Genomic DNA, 23,488 nt, shown 5'->3' on the forward strand with positions numbered 1-23,488 from the left:
TACAATTTCTGAACTGCACTGTTTATTTTGCTGCTTGAAACCTAAGTGACAGTATGCCACTATAATTATGGGGTTTCTTCTAAACCTTTACTACACTGCAGGTACAGAAATATACGGACACATTTTTGGAGAATTGACATTTTGCAAAATGCAGCAAACATTTCAATTTATACATGAGAAAAGGAAGTGTTCAAAAGGGTATGCATTTCAAGTTATTGCAGGTTATTTCTGTGAGAGAATTTCTGCAGGTAAAACATGTTTAAATTTAACCAACAGTAACGTGTCAGTGTATTTAAAATCATGACAAAAATCTTCTCTCTGGTCATTAACTGCCCTTTGACAAATTATTAGGATGTTGTATGTTTAGGGCAAGGTGTCAATACAGCATAAATCCCGTGGCATTTTGGTTTTCTTCTGGAGATTAAAGCTGTTTTTTTCTTGGGATAAATGCAGCAGCAAAACACAAACCAGCTGATCAAAAAAGCACTTCTGCCATAACTCCAATAATTTCAGGGCACACCAACCGACAGTAGTTTTGCCATTCCCAGTTCTTTTAAGGTTTACATCACTGCACTGTTGCCTTAAGTATGTTTGTAAAAGCTTGTTTTCTGTTAAGCCAGCTTGCTGACTACAGCCTGGTTGAGAGAATTTAGTTGGTTGGTCCATTTATCTAATGCAGTATACCGTGCACCACCTCTCTTCTGATGATCCAGTTCTAGGAGCTGGTTGACTTGATCAATTCGGCCATGTATAGTGCTAGAAGTAAATAAATAAATAACTATAAATTGCTAATGCACATGGAAATAGGAGCTAACAATAAATCAAGAGTTAAAATAAGAGGCCTTCTTATACAAGAGACACAAAGTCCATTTCAGAATTCAGCACTTTTATAATATATTGTCCTGGGTAGTACTGCCTATTTAGTTGTCATCATGACTGGAAATCAAAGGAACTAATTCATTGGGCAATGCATATTTTATCTGTGTAGCTATGACCCACATATAAATTCTGACACAATATGAGGTAAACAGTTCTTTAAAGTCAAGGAATCATGAAAAAAGGAGATTTTATGTAAAAAGAAATTAAAATATAAACCCACGTATGGATTATATTTTCCTAGTAGATATAACAAGTTACCCTCAAAAAAAAAAAAAAAAATTACAAATTGTAGTGAAGTTTTTCCAGTCAGAGAGCAGACTACTCATTTGTTGACTTGAAAGTGTACTCAAAAAATATACACGGGTATAAGCAGCAATTACTAAGGATAATAATTTTCATAATTTCATAACAGTTCAAGTAATTTATTACATAATTCAAAATTAAAGTAAAAACATGCCACTCAATCTCTCTGTATAATTTTCTTGGCTCACATCTTGCAAATATACTTTACCGCTCATAAGCCAAGCAAATCCAAACAAAGGCAGCATCATTACCTTTTGGTTCTAGAATCAACCAGTATGGTCACAATGCACAAAAATATTATTTTGTTGCTTCTTGTATACTTTGATTATTTTAAAGTAACCAAAGATCAGTAATCAAGGATAAAACACATACTTATCCAATATGCACTGCACAAGCAAGCTTTCCACATCAGCTACATCTATGTTTAACTCCTAAAAGAAAAAGAAAAAACTCATTATGCTGCTACTCTGTTTTGCAACATTAAATCCTTCCAATCTTTATTTTCATATACAAAATTTGGTTTTATTTCAGTTTCTTACTGTTCAAAAGTATCAATTCAGTAACAATCTATCAAGCAAAAGAACTCCATCTTAAGTATATATGACCAATGATTAAGAGATCAACAACCTCTCAGAAAAGGCTGAAGAGGCTGAACTGAATTTTTTGGAAGCTCCAGAAATTAGTTCCTTTGCTGACTTACTGAAAAGAAAAAAAAACAAACTCCAAAACATAAAAAAACCCCCAGGAAATAAAATAAAACAATAATTATCAGAAAAGAATGGGTCTGTAATCAAACCACATAGAGGGCTAATTGCATCTTCTGGCTCAAGCAAGTTCTACAAATGTTAAGGCTAGCTTAAAAAAAAAAAAAGCATACAGAGTTCTAAAGAGAATTTAGGCATAAAAAATAGGCCTCTCTAATACTTCATGATATATTTTGGAATGCTGTGAATTTTTGCAAGAAAAATCACAGACTTAAAGGAAACTGTCATGTATTATCAATGGGTTTTGATTTTGTTCTTTCCAGATTAGGGAATTAAATCAGTAATTCTAGTATAATAGTTGGTTTGTTCTATTACCACAGTTCCATAACTTGTATGACACAGACATCTGAAAATATCTTTTGAACAAAAGGAATTAAAATTGGGATTTTTATGTTCATAAAATTTACATTCATAATTACATTTTGAATTATACAAATTTAACTTTTTATATTTCTCTTCAGAAAAGTGCTTTTCTACACCAAGTAGAATATGGTTAACTCAGTATTTTAGAAGTATATCATAGTACATAATATAAAAAGCATCGGGACGACACTTGAAATTTTCATTTTCGCACTGCAAAGCTGCCAGCAGTGCATCAATACTACTTTACAGTTCAGATTGTATTTTAAGTGTTCTATTTCCAGAAGCACTGTATTTATTTAAGAGCTTTTATTCACATTTAATTATTTACTTAAGCAAATGCAAGACTGCACTGACACATACCTTAGAAATAAAAGGAATATGTATTCTTGTGTAAGGCTTAATTAATTTTATAAGCACTTGTGTTCTGATGTTTCGCAAAAGCTCTGTAAGAGAAGAAAAAATAAATACTGTAAAAACAACAGTACTGAAATAAAGATGCAATACAGCTCCATATACAAAGATATCCTAAATACCATGATCTTTTAAGGTAGTAAATTCAGTGAGGTCAGGAAGCACAGCAAAATAAAGGGACCCTCTTTTTCCAGGGATCCAAGCAATATGTAACTCTGAAGATGGACAGATAGAATTGAACGCTGTTTAAACATAGAGCAACATATTCCCTGGTAAAAATTTAAATTATTCAAACTAATTGGATAAATCATACATATTATTGCATGGTATGTCTGTCCCTCTAATTTATGGCTAGAATACTCGCCTTGTACAAAAGTGAAAAGAGGTATTCTTAAGACTCTGAAACTTAAGTCTGCATGCATTTAACTTCATGGGGAATATTCACATTTTAAGTTAAAAGATCAGGGCCTAATGGTATCATTATGATCAGGAACTGAAGAAGTATAAAACAGAGTCTGCATGAAGTGGCTGATTTTGCTTAGTGCAGCCATTGTTTTAGAAATTTTTACATTATTAAAGAAAATTTGGATAAAATGAAAGCATAAGTTACAACTGTAAATTAATGGAAAAAGAACTAGATCCCTTTTTACCTAACTAGTTACACAAGGACTCTTTATATAATGAAAAATAATACTGAAGACCAGATTATGTATGTCAATAAAACTAAGGAGATTAAAACAATGAAGCAAGGTATGTAAACATAACCACGAAGACACATTCTGTATCACTACAGAGTGAAAAAGATGTGAATGTCTTTTTTTCCCCTGGATATCACTAGCAGACTATTATCATATAAGGGGTGAAACTCAAATTCTCTTCCATCCTTTGATTCAACTGTCCTCCTCTTGCTTTCGAGTTCTGTCATACTTTCTTCCATAAGCATCCATCTCTCTAATCTTACAGTCTCCCTACAAGACTTTGAAGCATACCAGTAGTCGACATGTAACAGCAGTAGAGGGGTTATATTTAGTTTCCCCTGCTGTTTGCCATGTTCTCTTTTACAAATGAGAAGTGTAAGAAAAACAGGTCTCTGGATTTAACTGTCTTCTTTCATGTAACTATCCAGCTAAATGATCTTGCAATGCCACAGTAAGCCCTCTCTTGATGAAAACAGTAGTTATCTGAAAAACTGGACACTATATTCAAGTGAAGAGACTTCTAAATTCTCAGATACATGACAAATGCAGGGGGTAACTTTGTTTTGTCATTTTAATGGAACAGAAGGGCATGTGTTAGTTTGTTCTCCTGTTTTATTAAGTATAGGTACTATAAATCCAAACATTGTTTTCAACATGAACATTAGAATTATGTATCTTGTTACATACTTTACTACTACACATTTATTAATGCAACCTTCATTACAATGTCTACACATTTTGTCTTTCATCTGAAGCCAAAAATTAACCTTATAAACTAGCAAACATCTAACTGTTGAGACAGACACAAACAACCTTTACAAGTAATGGCTGCCCTCATTTAATCCCTACAATGGAAAAAAAAACACCACTCAAAATATTCAGCGCCTAACACCACCGTAGATACTATCCTAGAATATCCACTCTCCCTAGAACTTTTTCCATCATTCCTGCAATTCTTCACAGTCATTCTACATGCCTGGATGCACATTGGCCTTGACCAACTTCTAAAGAACTTGAAAACAGTAAAGGAATCATCCACAAGTAATTACAAAGAACTCTCATTTTGCCAAGAAGAGGAAAAAAAAAACGGGGAAGAAGCTTACCAAGTAGTGAAACCAAAAAGGATTAAAATAGCCTGCAAATAGCCTGCAAAAATACCTTCAATGTGCTCCCTTATGAAGGGATCGTCCATGATGTTGCTGTGATTTGTTTTCAGAATCTTCTCAAATTCAGTGATGTCATTATTCTGATAGGCACTTCAGAAAAAACGAGACTGAATTAGTATTTTTAAAAGTTAAACAGACTCATAAGACTGTGTTCTACATCTTCTAAAAAAAACCTGTATTAAGTGTTGGTGGCAAATAATTATATTCAGAACCTTTATGAGGAAAAACTATTTCAAGATTAGATGCAACAGAAATTGCCTTTCTCCTATTTCAATTTTAATAGCATTTACAAAAGTTTAGTGTCAACATTCAGTTATTCCACAAGTGCACTCTACTTTCAAAACTTTTGTACTTTAAGAAGTTATTCTTTAAAAAAGCCTAGACCATAAAAATAGCCAATTTTGAAAAGTATCATTACTTGAATTTTGGCTTCATAAAGCCATACTTTGTGGAACAAGTAAGATCTAAAAAGAGTCTAGAGGGCTGTTGCTGTTTCTAGAATGTCTGTCTTAAGCTGAATTCTAAAAATACTGGAAGATGGAAGAAATCCTGACTTCCATGATTAACCATCAGTAATTCTGGCATAATATTATTTTAGATTTTTATTTATAGTTTATTTTTAGTATATGTATTGTTTAACTAGTCAATCTTGTTATCTGAGAAAGGATTACAAAAAGAAGGTAGGTTTAGACACCTATTGTTCAGCAGCGGCACCACAGCATCATTTAAAGATAAGTGCTGTAACCACTGAAACAAGATCTTTTTCTTGAAATATAATGGTTTTACATTTCAAATCTATCATCTTTTCTTACAGAAAGAGTCAGCTGTAATAGGGACTATCTACTAACTAATCAAACTTACATAGTAATTTACATTAAGCTACAGGCTATCAATATTTAACCCAAAAGACATAGTGTTCAATACACGCTTTCAACTTCTGTTTAATACTAACAACAAAGATTTTAAAACCAACATTTATTTTTCCTTCATAGTCTCTGTAGATTTTCAAATTGTTTTTAAACTTGTCAAAAAAAGTCCTCCTTTATTATCAGTAAAATGGGCAAGAAAAAGACCTGTTACATTCAAGGGGGAACTTGAGGAGTTTATAAACGGAGTTATAGGAGTAGAATGGACTGTATCACACAAACCCAGTAAATTTTACTTCATAAATAAAAGGAATTTCAGTTAAGTATATTTTATTGTTTATTCCAGAAGCCTCTTTTTATCATTTGTAAAACATTCAAGTTCCCAATGTAGAGTACAGGAAGAATTAAAAACATAATTGTAATCTTTGGAATTGATTTTATCTTCTGCATACTTTTTACCTATAGTGCTTTAATTGCATTATTAATTTTAAAGAAGCAGTTATACTCAAATGTCAAGATAAAAGATATAAATTAGGAATATGAGTAAAATCAGATTGGGTAAGGCCATCTGGAGTTCCTTCTGCCTCAAATTCACATGAAACTATGACAGTGAAGTAGGAAAGACATGTCTAAAGTGGAATTATTGGAAATAGTCCCTTAATAAACTGCCAAGTCATTTATTCATCATTATGTCAATAATGGATGAACACCCTCACTTTCAGAAACAATTTGTATGCATACAGTGGTACAGCACCATAGCTGTATCAGAGCAAGGCTTGTTCCAACACGAGATCAACTGTGTACTGCAAAATGTGAGCAGGCATTACTTTTTACGTAATGAAAAGGTGGGAGAAGTTTTCCTATGCATTGTTGATTTCTTTTACTTGATAAAGCAAAGGCGGGGTAGAGTGGATGGAATAGGTTAGCTTCAAAGCACAGTATACAAAAAATGCCTGAGTTCAATTTATTTTGCTTGATGATCTTAATACACTAAAAGTTCTCACATCACAGTTGCCTCTAAGAGGTAATGATGCCTTCTTTTGATTTTCACATATGTTTGAAGGATAGGGGAGATCACTTGAGAGTTCAGTTAATTATGACACTCCTTTAATAATCATGACCTAACCATGCATCCAATTATTCTATTGCCTTTGGTATGAGATGTCAGTCATCTCAGTTTCTCATATATAATCAGCCAAACCCTGAAGACCAGTTGCAGTACAAGGTGGGACAACTTTATTTAAGGGAAGAAATGAGGTTTTTGCCACTGCGTAAGAAATTCAGCATAGCAGAACATAATAGCATGTTTCTGTACCCCTACCTGGTATAGTATGGATACTTTGGTATGTCATAGCAAATAAAAGTTTCTTAAGAAAAACAAACAGTCTACAAATATTTGCCCAATATTTATGAAATAACTGTGTTAGCTGTGCAGAGAAAAGCTATCTCTAAAAATATTCTGTTCTGGTTTGGACACTACATCTTTTTATTTTTCATTCTCTTCTCCAGAAAAATTAAAATCTTACCTTACTAAATTCGTCATTGCTAGAATCTCTGGATCATTTTTGTATGGTTTAGCCTACACAGAACAGAAAGCATAATATGCATGTTTAGATTTTAAATATTTTTTTTTTCCATTTTCATCTTCTGGGTAATTTCCCCATCAATTCAGAAAAGCGTGGGGGGAAAGGAAAAAAGAAAAAAAAATATACCTCCTGAGAGTCAAATGGATTTATTCCAGATTTCATGAGCATGTTTGCTAAGACCAAGTATTTTAAGCAAGTGGTTCTTCTTGGGCTCCCTGATTCATCATAATTCTTGAATGCTTCAAAAAAATCAGTATGTGCCTTTTCAAACTCTCCTTCTCTTAAGTGCATTTTGCCTCCACATTCTGAAAAGAAAACACAGATGAAGAGAAAAGGAACACTTCGTGCTTGTTGCTGACTACAATAACTGTACTCAGAAGTTCCATGCTATTTCTAAATAGATTACTGAAATATTTTCAGGAGTCTTTTCATCTCTAAAATCACTAGGGGGAAAAAAAAAAAGCATTAGGGCCTTCACATACGGCACTGCCATTTTAATAAACTCATTCCAAAGAAGAAAAAAACAAAACCCAACCCACACCATAAATCTAAAAGAACACTGATCCTCACAGCCAATAATTATTTTAACCTTATGTTAAAATACTGTAAAAACTGAAATAGAATTTATTTCCATAACAGACTTCCTGCATTTATGGAATTTTCCCTATCTGTTGAGCAAAACCATACAGAAAAATTGAGAAATACTCTGTATCTCCTTTTATTTCTGAAGTACCCACTGCTGCCTGATTGTCTGTGCAAGTACCTACAGCAGGGGAAGAGGGAAGGCACAACAGTATTCTGGAGAAAGTTTTTTTCAAGACACACGGCATGTTTCCACTATAATTCATCATTACGGATAACGAGTAATATTTTCAAACACATCTTAATGCCCTTCAGTTCCTGATGAATTTTAGTGAGGTGAGACATCAAGCACAAATTTACAAAAGGGGATTGCAGAAATAGCAGTCCCTTCTGCTAGCAGTCCTGTCAAGCCTTTGTTTTTATCCTTTGCAAATGCCTTTGCATTTATCCTTTGTTGCCTGCCATGGTGTCAAACAGCTCAAGTCTTCCTCTTGTTCTTCTACTGCTTCTCTCCTACGCTATATGTAGCCAACTGTCCTGTCCTCCTGACCAGTGCATCTGGTACTTAGGCACCAGAAGAGCAGAGCTGAAGTCCTACAGGAGGCAAACATTAAATGATGAGACTGTAGCCACTGCATTTGTAGTCCTTTATTCACGTACAGTTTGTCTGCCTCTGAATCTACAGGATCCTCTGTCTTTATAGTTGGAACTGGAAAAAACATTAATTACCAGATTTTCATAAAACTAATTTATGCAACATAAGTTAAATGAAAAATTCAAGATTAACTTGCCTCTGATAACTCCCATGATCAGTGGATGAGGAATGGCTGACTTGATGTGCAATGACTGTTCATATAGTGCTTTAAGTTTTTTGTTATTTTTCTGTGCTGTATACATTTGAATTTCCAAAGCATAGATTTCCAATAGTTGAGTACCTTTTTTTAGATCATCTTCCCCATCATCAGTCTAGGATAGATTAAGTAATAAATACTGTGAAATTTTAAGAGAACAGTGATTTCAGTTTTATACTAGTAAAAAACTGATTACCAAATACTCTCAATAATTTCCTGTCAGAAGTAAGGATATTCCTAAAAATTTAAAATTTTGATATAACTAGTAACACAAAATATAATACTCAAAGAACTTATCGCAGGCCAAGTTCTGAAGCCATTCATTTAAAAAGTCAGTATTTTTGTTTAATTAAATATTTTCCTCAGAACTTTGCCCTTTATTCTTTTCCACCTTCCTTAAACCACTCTCTCGGTATATAAATGCAGTGACTGACATACATACATATATAGCGAGATAATACATACGACTCTTCTGCTGCCTATAACAGAACCATTTCCCAAATACTTGTAACCCATTTTCCATGCTGGAGGAAGAAAAGGGAACACAAACAAGCACAGCAGGCTGTGTGGCTAATTTCCACACCCCTCCCCCCACCCCAAATGTGAAAGTAACAACTGTACTTTCAGTTATGAGTAAAGCTCACTTGGAATCTTCACTATATTTTAAAATGATTGTCTATGCATTGTGGATTATTCATATGTGCTTCTCATCCTTGCACCTGACTAAAAAGAAACTTAATCAGCAGTTGTGAATAATTTTTTAAAAATCATCTTTAAGCAAGGACTAAAACACTTTTTGTTCATGTGATCAAACAGGTAACAAATCAAAGCAGACACAATATTTCTTCCCTCTATACTAAAGCTCAGCAACATGCCTCAAAGGCCAACAACAGATGTTAAAAAAAAAAAAACAAACAAAAACAAAAACCAAAAAAACCCCCAACGTTGTTTACTAAGCTACAGTGATTTAGAATATAAAGGTACCTGGCATGACTGATGCAGCTGACGCAAAATCTTTTGTAACTTTCCATATTCTTCTCGTTCTAAATATAATTTGCCAAGCTGTAATGAAAAAAAAGTTGAAGTACTAAGGTCTATTAAGATTTCACAATTATTGTTTTTAAGAGTTAGCTGAAGGTGTCACAAACAATAGCAAAAAACAGTAAGTTACATATTTTACCTTTGTGTTTGTCTTAAACCACAATCTATCATTCTTAGCATCTTTCAGAGCTTCAAGTGTTGTTTCATAGAATTCCTGAAGCAAATCCATCTGACATAAAAAATCAGAATTCTATAATTGTAAACAGCAAATTTGTACCTGTTAATAAAGTCAATCTGAACAAACTAAAAGTGCATGCTTGAACTTCAAAATAAGATATCTGCATCTCATTGAATGTCTGCTTTTAAATTGTAAAGAGCTTCTAAACTAACAAAACTAAGTACACTTGCTTTTCTTATACAAGATAAATTTAAAAGTATTTACATTTTAAGATTTGCAACCATCTATGCAAGTGAAAAATGAAAGCCACCTTATACAAGCCCATCTTATATAACCAAGTAATAAAATTCTTATGTTGTGCAACAAAAGACAAACACAGGCAACATTGCTCCTACTTAAAAGGAGAAAACCAAAAATAATTTACATATCAAAAAGAAAGTACGATTTACAAAGAGAGAGAAATGGTCAAAGGAAAAGATGCTTTCTCCTTTCTATACTACTAACGCTGCATGAAAGAAAGCTCTGGAGCACATCAAACTGATTCTTTGCATAAAACTTGAAAACACAACATCCAAAATGAAATCCAAGTGCTGAGTGTGACCTTTAACAAAGGTTCTACAGAGAATGCATTAGTATTGTTTATGGCCATTGTTCTTTTGGGGATAACAGATCTGCGGCTATACATATCAAGTTAAGATTTCCAGACTGTCCCTCCAAGCCTGGCTCCAACTGCATTTAGACCAAACACACTGACTTCTGCCAACAAGGTATAGTCCAAGACATCCTTTAGACCTTAAGAGTAAACCATCATTGAACTATTAAACTTTCATCTCCTATGAGTGGCAGGACAGGAAGGACTCTGATAATGACAGAGGAGTAATCACTAAAGACCAGTGACACTCCACATGTAGGTGCTACTTCCAGGTAGTCAGGGGAGCTTTCTACTCTGTAAAGCTTCTACACCACCACAAAAGAAAAGGAGCTGGGCTTTGTATCTATGAACATGTACCTAGCTTGCACAGTACACCCAAAGACAGGTAGTATTTAACACCAACACGTTATTGCAAAGTATTTCAAAGGTTCCCCCCCCCCCCCCCCAAAAAAGTTATTGTTTAATTACAAGTTATATTTGAGAAGGCACTTATAGTGTGTAGCTACTATGCTAGGGAAAAAAAAAAAACCAAAAGTATTTACTATTAGCATAGAAATCCAAGGTACATATTGCCAAAAAAGACAAATTTATGAGAAGTTATCTGTGTTGATAGAATCCATTAAATGTGGGAAATAAATTTTAACATACAACAATGAATTAATACTGCAAATGTTCTCTATTAAGATCAAAAACCCCAAAGCTAACAGACTACCATACACAAAAAAGTCCATAGTTAAAAATGCAAAAAGGCAAAACATGAAGATGAAAGAACTTATGATCTAACCTGCTTGGAAGTAGAGATATAATCAAGAATAGAATTGATGGATTTTTCAGAGTAATTCCTTGTAACTGCACTCCGTATGTAGGTCAATAGCTGTTTATATCTGTTCATCATTTCAGGAAAGTTAGTCTGGAAGACAAACAAAATTACATTGTAGTTTTTGTTTTAATGATTAAAAACTGAATTCTATCTTGCAAATACACGTAAAGAAAAGAAAGCATAACAGAAAGACTATGCAGTAGTGGTTGCTATTGCAGTAGTGGTTGCTATTAGGAACTTATACATCACCACTTCATTCATAAGCAGCAGAATTGGGAGTAACTTCAGCAAGACTGCATGGAAAAGACATTTAAAATATTTATCTCAACGAAGAAAAGAGGGTTGGCTATACAACTGTTTGGAATCGTTTGCATATGTAGCATATGAATTTTTCACTGATTTGTTCTGGTGAAGTACACATATATAGAAACATCACTGGTTTCAACAGTATGATACCTCAGGATAGCAACGACTGAGCCTCAAACTTTCAGAGAGTATCAGCTGACTGCAGCAACTATTTTGCATCCATTTTGCATCGATTTTGCCTTTGACTTGCAACCACCACACTGCTTCCCTGCCATGTCTGTAGTAGCCATCAAAGGCCGCAAAAGACAACTTCTGGCAGATTTAGTTGTCATAGGCATAAATTAGAATAACAACTTAACATTGTCTGGATCAAATGCATATGTATGCCATTTACTCTCAAGTGATAGCTGTAATTCTTACCAATTTAAAGTTTATTTTAATCATCTGTTTCAGAGCTTTGAATCCCCATTCTCCTTTTTCACCTTCGAGCTCCAAAACCTGAAATAGAAGAATTTTTTTAAACAATATTTATAAAAGCTTTATTCAAACTTAAATTAATTTGCACCTTGTTTAAAATGTACATATCCCATACATGCCTTTCCCCCCCCACTTTGTTCCTTACAAAGTAATGTTTCACTCTGCTCTGTTCTTCAATTTTACTCTTCCCCGATATTATTGAGAAAGTTAGTGAGGAGTGTGTATCTTATTAGTTTTCACAACCTGGCTGATGCAGGTAGGGTAAATTGTTATTTATAGATTTTTTGGTTTTGTTGTCTAACACCAAACACTAAACTTTAATGCCACTCCATAAATAGATATACACAAGAAAGTTGTGACACCCCCTGCAAAACTGACTCAATCCACCCCTTGACTAAATTAGTCAAAAATTTACAGTTCTGAATTACTAGTTTCTTCACATATCAGAAAGGCTTCTAGGCTTTAATGTAACATAGTTAAGGGAATGTTTTGTAAGTAGAAATTTTAGAAAGTTTTTTCTTTTAAAGTCATGTATATAATACTGTTATGTACTATAACTAAGCCAAGAGATGCAAAAATCTATCTTTTCTTTAAAAAGTTACATCTAACATATTGCTTTCTGGTGGCAGTGTGCAAACATTAAAAACTTAAAACTGACATGAAGGAAAGAAACTCTGTGTCACTTTGTATTCATACATTTAAAGCTTTGGAATCAGATATCAAACCAAATATAATACATTACATAAGACACTGGGGAAAACACCATTTCATTTTAAAAAATTAATGGCTCTGGCTTCTACAGTTGAAAAACATGTTTTTACATAAAAACACACTTAGGACTGTTTAATTAACTTAGTAAATCCTTAAGAATAAAAACTCAGTTCTGTGATAGAATAGGACTATTCCATGTCCTATTTATGTTCTCTAAGAATGATCATGAAAGGCAGTCAGCCAGGAGTCTAAGTTGTCCAATGATAAACTTAGCTCATTAGTAAGTTAAAATATAAACATTACTCTTAAAATTCCAGAAAATAACTCAAATGGTAAGCAAATATTTTTAAATGTGAATTAATATAAAAATAAGAGATAGAATACAAAGACAGAAAACCTTCTGAAAACTGCTTAATGCCGCTTTGGGATCATCTTCTTTCAAAGCTTTGGAATTGTAGTATTGATTTTCCAGATCCACATTTGGTTCAGAATTGCTGTCCTCAGAATATTCCTGTATTTTAAGGAAAAAAGAAAAAAACCAACCAAATAAAAACCAGAGAAAAAAGGAAAGGTTCGGAACATCTAATATTCTTCTGAAAATGGACAAAATATAGTATTGCTCAAACTGACACAGAATGCTTGTATATTAAAAGAAAATCTTCAGTTTTAGAGTAACAGGTATGGACTCTTACGATGATTTCATCTCTCTCCCATTACTAGGCCAGTCATCCACCAACACTAGCCTGTCAACAGATTTCCTTCTGGACTAATGAACTCATAGCTCTACCAACTTTGCCTTTATGACAAGTACAGACTGTATTATTAAAATTCTGCCAATTTTGGTGTTTAAGGACAGATGCCTAATAGCATATGTCATTTCTGTATGGGGGAGAGAACATGCTGGCCACTAGTCTAAAATGCGCTCTATTACATGACCTTTGCTATCCACAGAAAAGACTCTGGCTGAGCTGCCACACAAGTAATGATTCAGCAATAGAGAATATAAAATGCTTCCATGAATCTCTCTCTAATCTGCCTTTTTATGCCATAGCGATTCATACTTGTCTAGGGAAATTAAAAAAAAGAATAATGACAATAACACCAGCTGCTTCTGTGCTGAGAAGCAGATGATTGAGAAAACGCTAAAGATACTGTGAAAGAAGGTAGGGTGGGGCACAGGCACAATAATTTAATCAAATAATTACCCATCATGTACACTAGCGCCAAACAAATTGAAGAATTTACTTCTACCAATTACTACTTCATTAAAAAAAAAAAAAGAGTACTGAGGCTTTTTCTGATGAAAAAAACCTAAGTATTTTATCTTCTTTTGCTGAAGGACAATGTTGTGTGTCTGAATTACAAAACACTAACAAAACTCAGATAATAATTTCATTTGCGGTTTACACGAGTCAAAAATATTTCACACCTCTGCATTTCCAAGCCAACTTCCCTCAACAGAGTGCTTAGCTATTAGGAGATGAACTGTTTAACAGAATCTGTTTAAATCTCAAAGTTAGTGTTGTCGGAGTATCCTTCCCTTGTAACAATATAAACAATGCATAGTCAGGTGCCCTTCTTTAAGTTAGAGTTTCTTCTTTTACTGTACTTCATCAGGCAGATTTGTTCTTTTGTTCATTCATATATTGCTAATCTTAATGGATTCCTTCAAAACCAAGGGAAGGTATGAAAAAAGGGTGAGGCAAAAGAGAAATTTTAAATTAGCTCTCTTCCCTACAGTGCAAGCAAATCTTTCAAAGTTTAAGTCTTCTTTAAACTCCTAATGGAAAAATTAACCATGGGAGCTCACAGTTGGCCCAAATTTTTATTAAACACGGTCCTTGAGACATTTATCCTTCAACCTGCTAATGTTTCTACTTGTTACATGTAGGCAAGTTGCTCACGTATGTATTTACTTATACTCACATGAAGTACTAGTATTTAGTGAGAATGAATGGACTTGAAAGCCTAGTGAATTCCACAAACCTGTCTTCTGAATTCCTAGAGAACTATAAAACTTAATACTGAAAACTGCAAAGAAAACAGGAAGCAAGTGTCTTATTTCATTGGGCAGACTTTCATTTTGGTTAGCTTGCTTTCGTAAATTCTTTACCTTATTGATCCAACATTGATGGAGCAGCTACAAGAACATGCGTATGATGTCAACAGCTGTAAGCGTATCAGGCACCTTATGAAGATATAGGCTGCCAAAGCTTAAAAAACATAGCATTTAAGATACCTGTAATGAGCTGATGTCTTGTTTATACTAAACTTGAACAATGGGGAATATTTTTGGCAGAAGTATCTATTTGTAAAGATAAAAGGAAAGCAAACTAAATTAATTCCTTTTAGGAAGCAATATGCTCTGTTAGCCTAAAGCCAGAAACATGTGAATTCTCATCTTTGCTCTGGCAGTGATTCTGGATGTGGACTCAGGCAGGTAGCCTTTTTTCAGATTATTTTTCTCAATGCTCCTTAAATATCCCATAAAGCTGTTTTCCTAATATTAACACATAATAAAGAATAAGTGTTAAGTCTAGAGATAATTTTTTTCTAATGGAAACACTTTGAAATGCAAAGGAGGGTTTTTATGTTGTCACAGCTATATTTTTCCTTCACTTGATGCCTATTTGCCTCACATCGAATTTAGGATATTGATATGGACTCAAGGCTCAAAGGGAGAGAGGGCTTTCCCACTTCTGGAAAATGTAATGTAAGGTGCTTACTTTAAAAGACATATCTAGACTTAATGGCTGTGAAGAAAACTTTAAAACCATGAACTAAGTATGAGATAATGCTTTGAATCTGTAGACAATCAAAAAAAGAAAAGATTGACCATATAGATACTACATCTTAATTTAAGCATCAGTGCTAATTATACCAGTGTCAATCAATTCAGAAGGACCAGCACTCTATCTTCTTTTGATGCAGAGATGGCTTAGTGCAGTATGATACAAATGTGAGAACATCTGGCTTTTGCCAAAAGCAAAAGGAAAGGAGGAAAGGAAAAGTGTGAAGCTGTATCCTCAAAGTTCAAACTAAGAAAAAGATGCATTTCCTTCCCAGTACTGAAAACAGAAAAGTTCTTTTAACAATAAACTCAGATATCAAATGCCTAACGTTTCCTCACCCTCATTTTTAACACCCCTGCCTCCTGCCTGAACAACTTCCCCAACTCAACCCTTTTAGGTAGAAAGTTTGTTGTATCAAACAATGCAGTACCAAAATAAAAGTGCACAAAACTATCAGGTTTACAAAAAGGATTTCTATATAACTCTAAAAATCTCTACTATACCATCTAGACCTAATATTCTGCATAGTGAAGAACACCCTTAATTATAACTTCAAGATATAAAAGCACCTGTGTGATATACTTTAGCTCCAGCTGACATAAAAAAAGTAACAGGCCTAAGAATTTTTTTATTAAGACTTTTTAAATGGACATCAACACTATCAGTACAAATGAAAACAACAGAAGTCTGAGTATGCAGAGCTGATCTTTGAAACCCACTTAGTTCTCCCTTCCTGAGAGGATCAAAACAAAAAGTGTTTTTTTTTAATTATTACTCATGAAATTAGAAAGCCATGATACAGCTTTAAAAAAAAAGTAGTTAAAAAAAAAGTTAAGACATTATTTAAGCATTGCTTCATTGAAAACCTGCATATTCTAAATGTAGTCAGTTATTAACAATCCAATCCCATCACATCACTTTTTGGAGAGAAGAAAAATTACTGCATGGGCTCAACTGTAATGGAGGCAAAACCTCTGATGTAGCTTACTCTGCCTGGAACATAGTTCTTTCAAATAATTTTAATAAAAGTTAAATTAGTACCAAGGAACCAATTTAATTTACAAGTCTTTATTACATTACATATTAAGTTTTCACAAAATTCATTTCATATAGTAAACAGCTTTAAAACATTAAGCATCAGCTTCTAAAATGAACACACAGAGAAGACAATTCACCTGAGTCAGCTTTAATCATCCTTTTTAGGGCATGGATCCATTTGCAGTTTCTCCAGCAGCAAAAGCAGGTTAAGAGCATCCAGCACTCCCCGACCCTCCCTGTTCATTTCTGGTCCTAGCATCCCCCCTCCCCTTCACTGCAGTGATTCAACATTTTGTGCTGTATGAGTCCTTCATGATGGCTGGTCCTGCTTGGCTTGACAGAATAGGCCCGCCAGTGCTTAGGCAGATGCAGTCCTGAGGCTGGTGAGCTATGGCTGAGGAGCAGGTGACCAGGGAGGGTAAGAAACCCAGCTGTGGTTTCAGAAAACTGTAGCAGGAGCCTTAGTCAATGTGGTCTCGAGAGATTATGCAGAGCTTTGAAGCACAGCACCTCTCCTCAGAGACAGAATAAGGTACATGAACTTGGAGACTGTAACACTATCAGTGACATTTAACACTATATTTGTGGTATTCTAGCAGATTGGAGTGGCACATCAACCTGGTAAAGTTAAACATGTACAAAACTAAAGATATATTTTGTGAAAACCTTTGTTTAATTACTAATTTTCTTGTCTCCTCTCTTGCCTAAAGCACTTCCCTAATCTCTGCATTGAAAGTAGAGCAATAATCTAAACTTTTGCTTCTCTGTGTATCATTCACTAGCTGTATAGGGACCAAACTCCTACTTTGCAAACCTTTTTTTAAAAAAAAGGGAAAGTAGCTATACAGAGGATAACTTTCCAGACAAAAGGAACAATAGAAAGAGTTCTATTTCTGTTGAAATTTATCCTTCAAGGACATTGTTAACAATACTTATTACTGTCAATTTTCAATTGCTGGTAATTTTACCAAATTCCAACCGTTGGGCTGACTCAAACCATTCTTTTTTTATGAAGTGCAATTGTTTCTGAGAATAAGTCTGGTACAAATTTGATTTTACTTCAGCTAACTTTGTTTCATAGCCATGGCATTGAGGAGGTCTGCTAACTCTAGGATTTGGAGTGAAGACCTGATATTTTGCAAGAGCACTAGTGATGTGGGTTGGGGGGGGGGGACGACACAGTTTGTTTGCGTTTTTTTAAAAAACAACACAAAAATGCTCAGATAGGGCCAACTGGGGGGGGAAGAGAGAGAACTCCTCAATATATGAATGTATTAGCTTGCCAGCTAAGTTTCTTGAACATTTCACCTACAACGAACATGCAGTATTTTGACATAGCACATACACACTGGCCGCAAAAGTGACAAACCAACCACCATCCTGGCACTAAGTACAACTTTTCTTGCATTTGCTCTCCCTGGACCCCTGGCCCCCAGGCAGAAGGACAAAAAGCAAGTTGCAGCTTCTATGTGCATGTGCCACAGGTATCTGGGCACATGAATATAAAGCAAGCCATCAGACTGGAATGCAAAACGGTAAGGACAAAAAGAACAGAAACAAACTGTGTAAGTAAAAACAAGAGTCTGATTTGTGCAAGTCTGCAACCACTCAACCATGCATTGGGAGTCCTGGTTTTCTTTTCCCCATTCTAGGTGTCTCTGCTCTTCTGCTCCTACTCACTTAACTCTGCAAGTCATCTAGTGCCTGCTGGCTCACACCAGGGCTGACACCAGGAATAAGAAGTCTGTGAAGCCAGCGATTTGCAATGGGGTCAGTACAGTTCCATGGAAAGACAGTGCTCTGCCTTTATTTTTTTTAAGCAGAAGTTGAAAGATGCACAGAAACGAGACAGGTGACTGCAGAAAGAAGAAACTGGTATTATTACGTGTAAGAGCATTGAAAAGAAGTGCCTTTTCTTTCTACCTCTGTCACACAGCTCTCCTATAGTTATGTGCATCCTTTTCTAAAAGTCCAGGTTTTAGCATAAGTTCAATCTAATTTACTTCCTTTTAACACCCAACTGCACATCAGATCCTGGGGAGCTCTGTTCTGAACAGAGTGCTAAGTAACTCTAAAATAAACCAAAAACCAAAAACAAAAAAACCACCAACAAAACCCCAGAACTTACTGACACTTGTCAATGTTCAGATGGAAAGAATTTACTGCCTAGTTGTTCTCATGATTTTTGCCTCAATATTACCACAGTGTCTCAGAAGGAAGTGAGAGAAATAAACACCAAATATATTAATTCTGTGTTTAAAGATGAGTCTGAAGAGAATACATAAAATAAGTATCAGGACACACACTGAATCCATATAAAATATGAAACAGTAATTAAGTCAGAGTATATCCTATGTCCTCTGTGAAGCTCACTGATTTATTTTTTCTTACATCACATACTAATGTAATCAAACATAACAAAGAAAGAGGGTGAAGTGGATCTGCTTGATTTGGTATTTCCCTAGTTCTGAATGCTTGTTTTTTGCAGCATTATTGCTTTCTTGTTTGCAATTTACATATATATTTTTTAAAATGATGAAACATAAAGACTTGGGAAGAGGTAACAATATCTGCATGAAATTTCAACTATATCTATTAAAAATGCATCAGTATGAGCTAGGAAAATTTCCCTGTCTACTGATGAGATTGCTTATCAAGTTTGGTAACATATAGAAATTCCTTTTGAAGTGGAGTATGTATTTCTCCCTGTTGGAAAGAAAGAGTGAACCAATTCACGTTTACTAAACTGCCATTCTGATAGCTTGAAATAAAAAGACTGCCTATTTCCTAATATAAACACAGCCTGAAAAGGGAAATCCTCCGTAATCTGAAGGCATGCTCCCCATATTTGAGCCATGCCAATCCTCGTGAACCTGTAGCCATCTCACCCGGGTGCAAACTCCTGGCTGTTCACTGTAACTGTATACAGCTCTTCTACTGAAGTCACTGAAATAATAGAACTCCATAACATAAAAAGGCAAGTTGCTCAGCAAACAGATTTGTCTATCCTTCCTGCAGATTAAAACTGAATTTCAGAACACAATAGGATGTCTCCTTAAGAACATCACAGATAAATTCTATATTTATTTAAAACAAAACAAAAAAATCTAGTAGATGTATTACAACTGTCAATGTGTTGTCATTGTGCCTGGAAGAATCAGTTTCTGGAGAACAGCTGAGTTTAGTCTCAAAGTAAATTCTAAACACAGCTTTTTGTCTGAGACTGAAAACAAAAATGGAATTTACAATGGTCCTTCCCTCCTTCTCCTCCACCCTCAAGCTGAAACTAGTAAAAAGAACCTGGACTGAAATCATATAAGGCACCTAACAGCACCAAACTAGAAATTAAAATTGAGTGGTTTTCGTAATGACCAGTAAACATTATTCTGTTCATTGAAGCATAAAGTGGAATAATCCATGTTGTAAGCAAGGCTGTCACTGTACATTACTAGCAAATTGTGAATCTAGGTCCATCCACCCATAAATATAAATGGATTTTTTTCCTGATATCAAGACCTCCAACAGGTAAAGTTAACTTCTATAGGAGTGACTGAGGTCATTTACACGTGAAACCTTGACTTTTAACCCAATGAAAAACTAAGCAGAAACAGTCAAGTATGATATGTAAAGTGGGTAGTCTTCAGTTGTTTGACAGTGGAGTAATTACTCTAATTATACAAAAATCCATGATGAAGCTGGGAAAGAGTTGGGCCTTCAGAGTATCTGTTCGCATTTCAGTTCAAGTGTGAAACATTTACATACTTAAGGAAATTTAACTGACTGGCTCTACATCATCAGCACGTCAAGAGCACATTTAAAGAGGAACAGCCATAATCACTTCTAATAAAAGCTGACAAAATGAAAACTTTCTTGAGAGTTTTCTTTCACTACTATTTTTATGCCAGTAGCTACTCTGGGAAAGCTGAATCTAGTTTCACCATACTGTATTTTGACAAAACAGCTATTTCTTCTTTCATTAACTGTTTCTGTAATTCCTGCCTCTCCTCCTATTGCTTAAAAAAAAAATTCACCAACACTCACATGTGCTCTTTTATTTTCAATTCTGTACTTATTGAGTATTTTGTCTTGTACTAATTTTTTTGTTTCAAACCCTTCTGCAGCAGCCTTTACACTGAACTTGAGAACCATGCATCCCCTTATAGTCTTAACTTACCTACATTTATATCAACATGAAAGGAAGAAATCAGGCCCCGTCTTCAGTGCCCTTAACTATTTTCCAAAACAATTTTGTGGAACACTGCAATTACAGTCTCAAGCACATTTGAAAACAACATCCAAACATGGTTTGTTAGTCTGAGAATGCTGAAACTAGTCTAGCTGGAATATTTTTATTCTTAAATTCTGGGGCAGGGGGTTGGGGGGGTTCCCATCAGTTATAAATCCAAATTAAATTTAAAAAATCTGTTTTATTTAAAGATGCAGCTTAAGTATTATTTGACGCTTTACATGGGAGTTATATAATGAAAAGAAAAATTTAACATGCTCCTAATTATTACAAGCAGTATTTTTAAATTTTTGAAACGTCTGGGCTAGTGGTAATTAATGACCATGAAAATATTCCAGAAAAAGTAACAACAGTCAGGGGCTGAAATTTGCCACAAGCAAGAAGTTTCAGGAAGGTTTTTCCAACAAGGAAGAAAAGTACTCCAGAAAAAAGAAACACGGGAAAAAGGATTAGACAGCAATTATTCTTGGTGAAAACTGACATAATGCTGCACTCTTACTCAAATTTATATGTAGACAACTGCATTTGAAGATTGAAAAATGCAATTCCAATGGTTTCTCTACACGTCCAGTTCTCACGTTATGGATATTCAACATGAATTCTGCTGTGTTTAGTATTCCTTTGATTGTATCACATGGAAAAATAAACACAGTATTTTAAATCAGGACACGAATTTCAGTGTTAATGAAAATGAATGGAAATTGATTTTGGAACAAACTGGACCAACAAAATCTTTTTAATAGTCTCAGTGTATTTCCTTCAGAAACCTTGTTTCTAAAAGTTTGTGAATTCATTCATGGACTTAAGTGGAATTAACAGTTCCTAACAGTTACTAACAGTTTTTGGAATACTGACACAAGCAGCTCATAAGGTTAAGATGACAACGCATGTCAAACAAGCACTCTTATGTGAATTTAAAAACCTCAAAACTAAAACCAGATGCTTTTATTCTATATCCAATGTCATCGAGCCATTCTGAGCAGCTCATAACAAAAACTGCCTAGAAACTATTTGAAATAAAATCAGACAAGTCCTTTAAGTGAATTCATAAGTAGCAATGATTATCAAATAATCAGAACGCAAGTGTCTGGGGTTTTTCAGTGAAACTGCAGTACTGTAAGTACAGGTTTAGCGGAAATGAATGAGCCTCAACCATACACAGCTTTTTTAAAAAAAGTCTCTGTTCTAAAAATCTATGCAAAGTTCAGAAAAGCAGAAAAACCAACCAACCACACCTGAAGCTCCAATGTAAGATAATGGCAATAGAATTACAACTAATCAGACAGCACAGAAAACATTTTTTGTTTCAAATACGACAGTTATTTGGTTTACTAACCTGCTCCCACATGTTTTACTCACTGTAAAAATTTTGGTTTTAATAATTTAAAGGAGACTCATTACATCAAAACAATCCCATTATATTCCCAATTTCCCCCCCCCCCAAATTGGTCTGTTGCTAACTGCAATCAGCGTTTTTTTAACTGTAAAAGCTTAGAACAAAACATGATCTCAAAATGTAACTAGACACAACACGAAAATCCCAAGCCCTGCAGTTAAAAAAAAAAAGGGAGGGGGGGCAAAAATCTCACTAAGACTATAAAGGCAAAAAGTTAAAAACAAGCACACTCTTGGTGTGTTGCATCAGAAAGGGGCCATTTCTCCTCACTCCCCTTTCTCTTCCCCCCACTTTTTCCTCAGTTTGACGCTCAGGCAAGCACATGAATGGCATCTACCCCAAGGACCTCTCGCAGCCGCGCCTGGGGAGGAGGGCAGACAACTTTACGACTTCACTTCGTGCCCGACCCTTCGGCCAGAGGCAGGAGGAGGGACGGAGGCAGCGCGCCGGAGCCCTCCCCTCACCCTGACCCCAGTGGAAGACAAGCGGGGGCCCAGGCTTGCTGGGCCCGAGGGGGCCAGCCCGGGGCCTAGCTAACTTCTCGGGGCCGAAGTTGGCCTGTTTTTCCGCGGAGAGGTGGCAGGGCGCCCGGCGGGGCCTGCTCCCAAAGCAGCAGCCGCTGCCCGCTGCCACCACCCCTCCTCCCCGGGAGGGAAACTCATCCTGTCAGTGCTCCCTCACGGGGCAGCACCCGGCGGGGCGGCTACTGCTGCTGCTGCTGCTGCTGCTGCGGCGGCGGCAGCAGCGGCGGGGACGGGAGGCGGACGCGCCGCGCCAGCGCCGGCCCGAAGCGGCACCGCTCCCGCGAGGCCCCTCGCCGCGCCGCCCCGCGCCGCTGACCCCCCGCGCCGCCCCGCGCCCTACCAGGTCGTAGTCCTCTTCATCATCGCACATGAAATCATCCTCCATGTCAGACATCTTGGCCGGAGGACGGGCGGGGGGAGGGGAAGGGGGCCGGGAGAGGGAGGAGGCAGCGGGGACGGCCCCTTCTCCCACAACCCCGCGCGCCGCTGCCCAATGTGGCTCCGCTCCGCCCGGAACCCGCTGCCGCCCGCTCCCCTCCCGCCCCCCGGCCCGGGGCACACGGAGCCCAATCCGCGCTGCACCACCCCGCCGGCTTCCTCTCCCTGCTAGCAACCGGCCCCTAGCAACCGCGGCCCGCGGGCGGAGCCCGCCCCGGCCGCCTGTGGCGGGGCGCTGCGGCACCGCCTCGCCCCCCCGCCCCGGGGCCGGCGGGGCCTCCCCGGCGGCGCCGCGCCTCGGCGGGGCGCCTGGCCGCGGCTCTGCCGCCGCCCCTGCGGGCCGGAGCCCCGAGCGCGCCGTGGTGGCGCCGGGGCCGGTGGCCGTGCGTGCGGGTGTGGG

General features: G+C 36.5%; 1 protein-coding gene across 2 annotated transcripts; it reads right to left on the reverse strand.

Moving 5' to 3' along the window:
• COPS2 (COP9 signalosome subunit 2) lies at positions 1-23,141 on the reverse strand. 2 transcript variants are annotated; one of them, XM_069798304.1, is made up of 13 exons: positions 22,991-23,141; positions 13,052-13,165; positions 11,887-11,964; positions 11,125-11,250; positions 9,650-9,739; positions 9,454-9,531; positions 8,410-8,584; positions 7,163-7,341; positions 6,977-7,029; positions 4,577-4,674; positions 2,670-2,752; positions 1,555-1,613; positions 1-756 (listed from the first exon to the last, which is right to left on the reverse strand). In XM_069798304.1, exons 1-13 carry the CDS (start codon positions 23,042-23,044, stop codon positions 612-614), a joined length of 1,332 nt encoding a protein of 443 aa, XP_069654405.1. In that variant the 5' UTR covers positions 23,045-23,141; the 3' UTR covers positions 1-611. The 2 variants fall into 2 exon arrangements, with proteins under 2 accessions (XP_069654405.1, XP_069654403.1); XM_069798302.1 differs by having other exon boundaries at positions 9,650-9,760.
• Positions 23,142-23,488: the final 347 nt, after the last annotated feature.

This window comes from Haliaeetus albicilla, chromosome 12, assembly GCF_947461875.1.
Source record: "Haliaeetus albicilla chromosome 12, bHalAlb1.1, whole genome shotgun sequence".
Taxonomy (NCBI): Eukaryota; Metazoa; Chordata; class Aves; order Accipitriformes; family Accipitridae; genus Haliaeetus; species Haliaeetus albicilla.

Excerpts from the sequence above, each read along its gene's own strand:
- COPS2 (XM_069798302.1), bottom strand. The coding sequence starts at position 23,044 with ATGTCTGACATGGAGGATGATTTCATGTGCGATGATGAAGAGGACTAC. Across the intron at positions 11,251-11,886 it reads TTAAAATAAACTTTAAATTG|ACTAACTTTCCTGAAATGAT; the intron begins GTAAGAATTACA and ends TTTGTCTTCCAG. Across the intron at positions 9,532-9,649 it reads GGTTTAAGACAAACACAAAG|CTTGGCAAATTATATTTAGA; the intron begins GTAAAATATGTA and ends TTTTCATTACAG.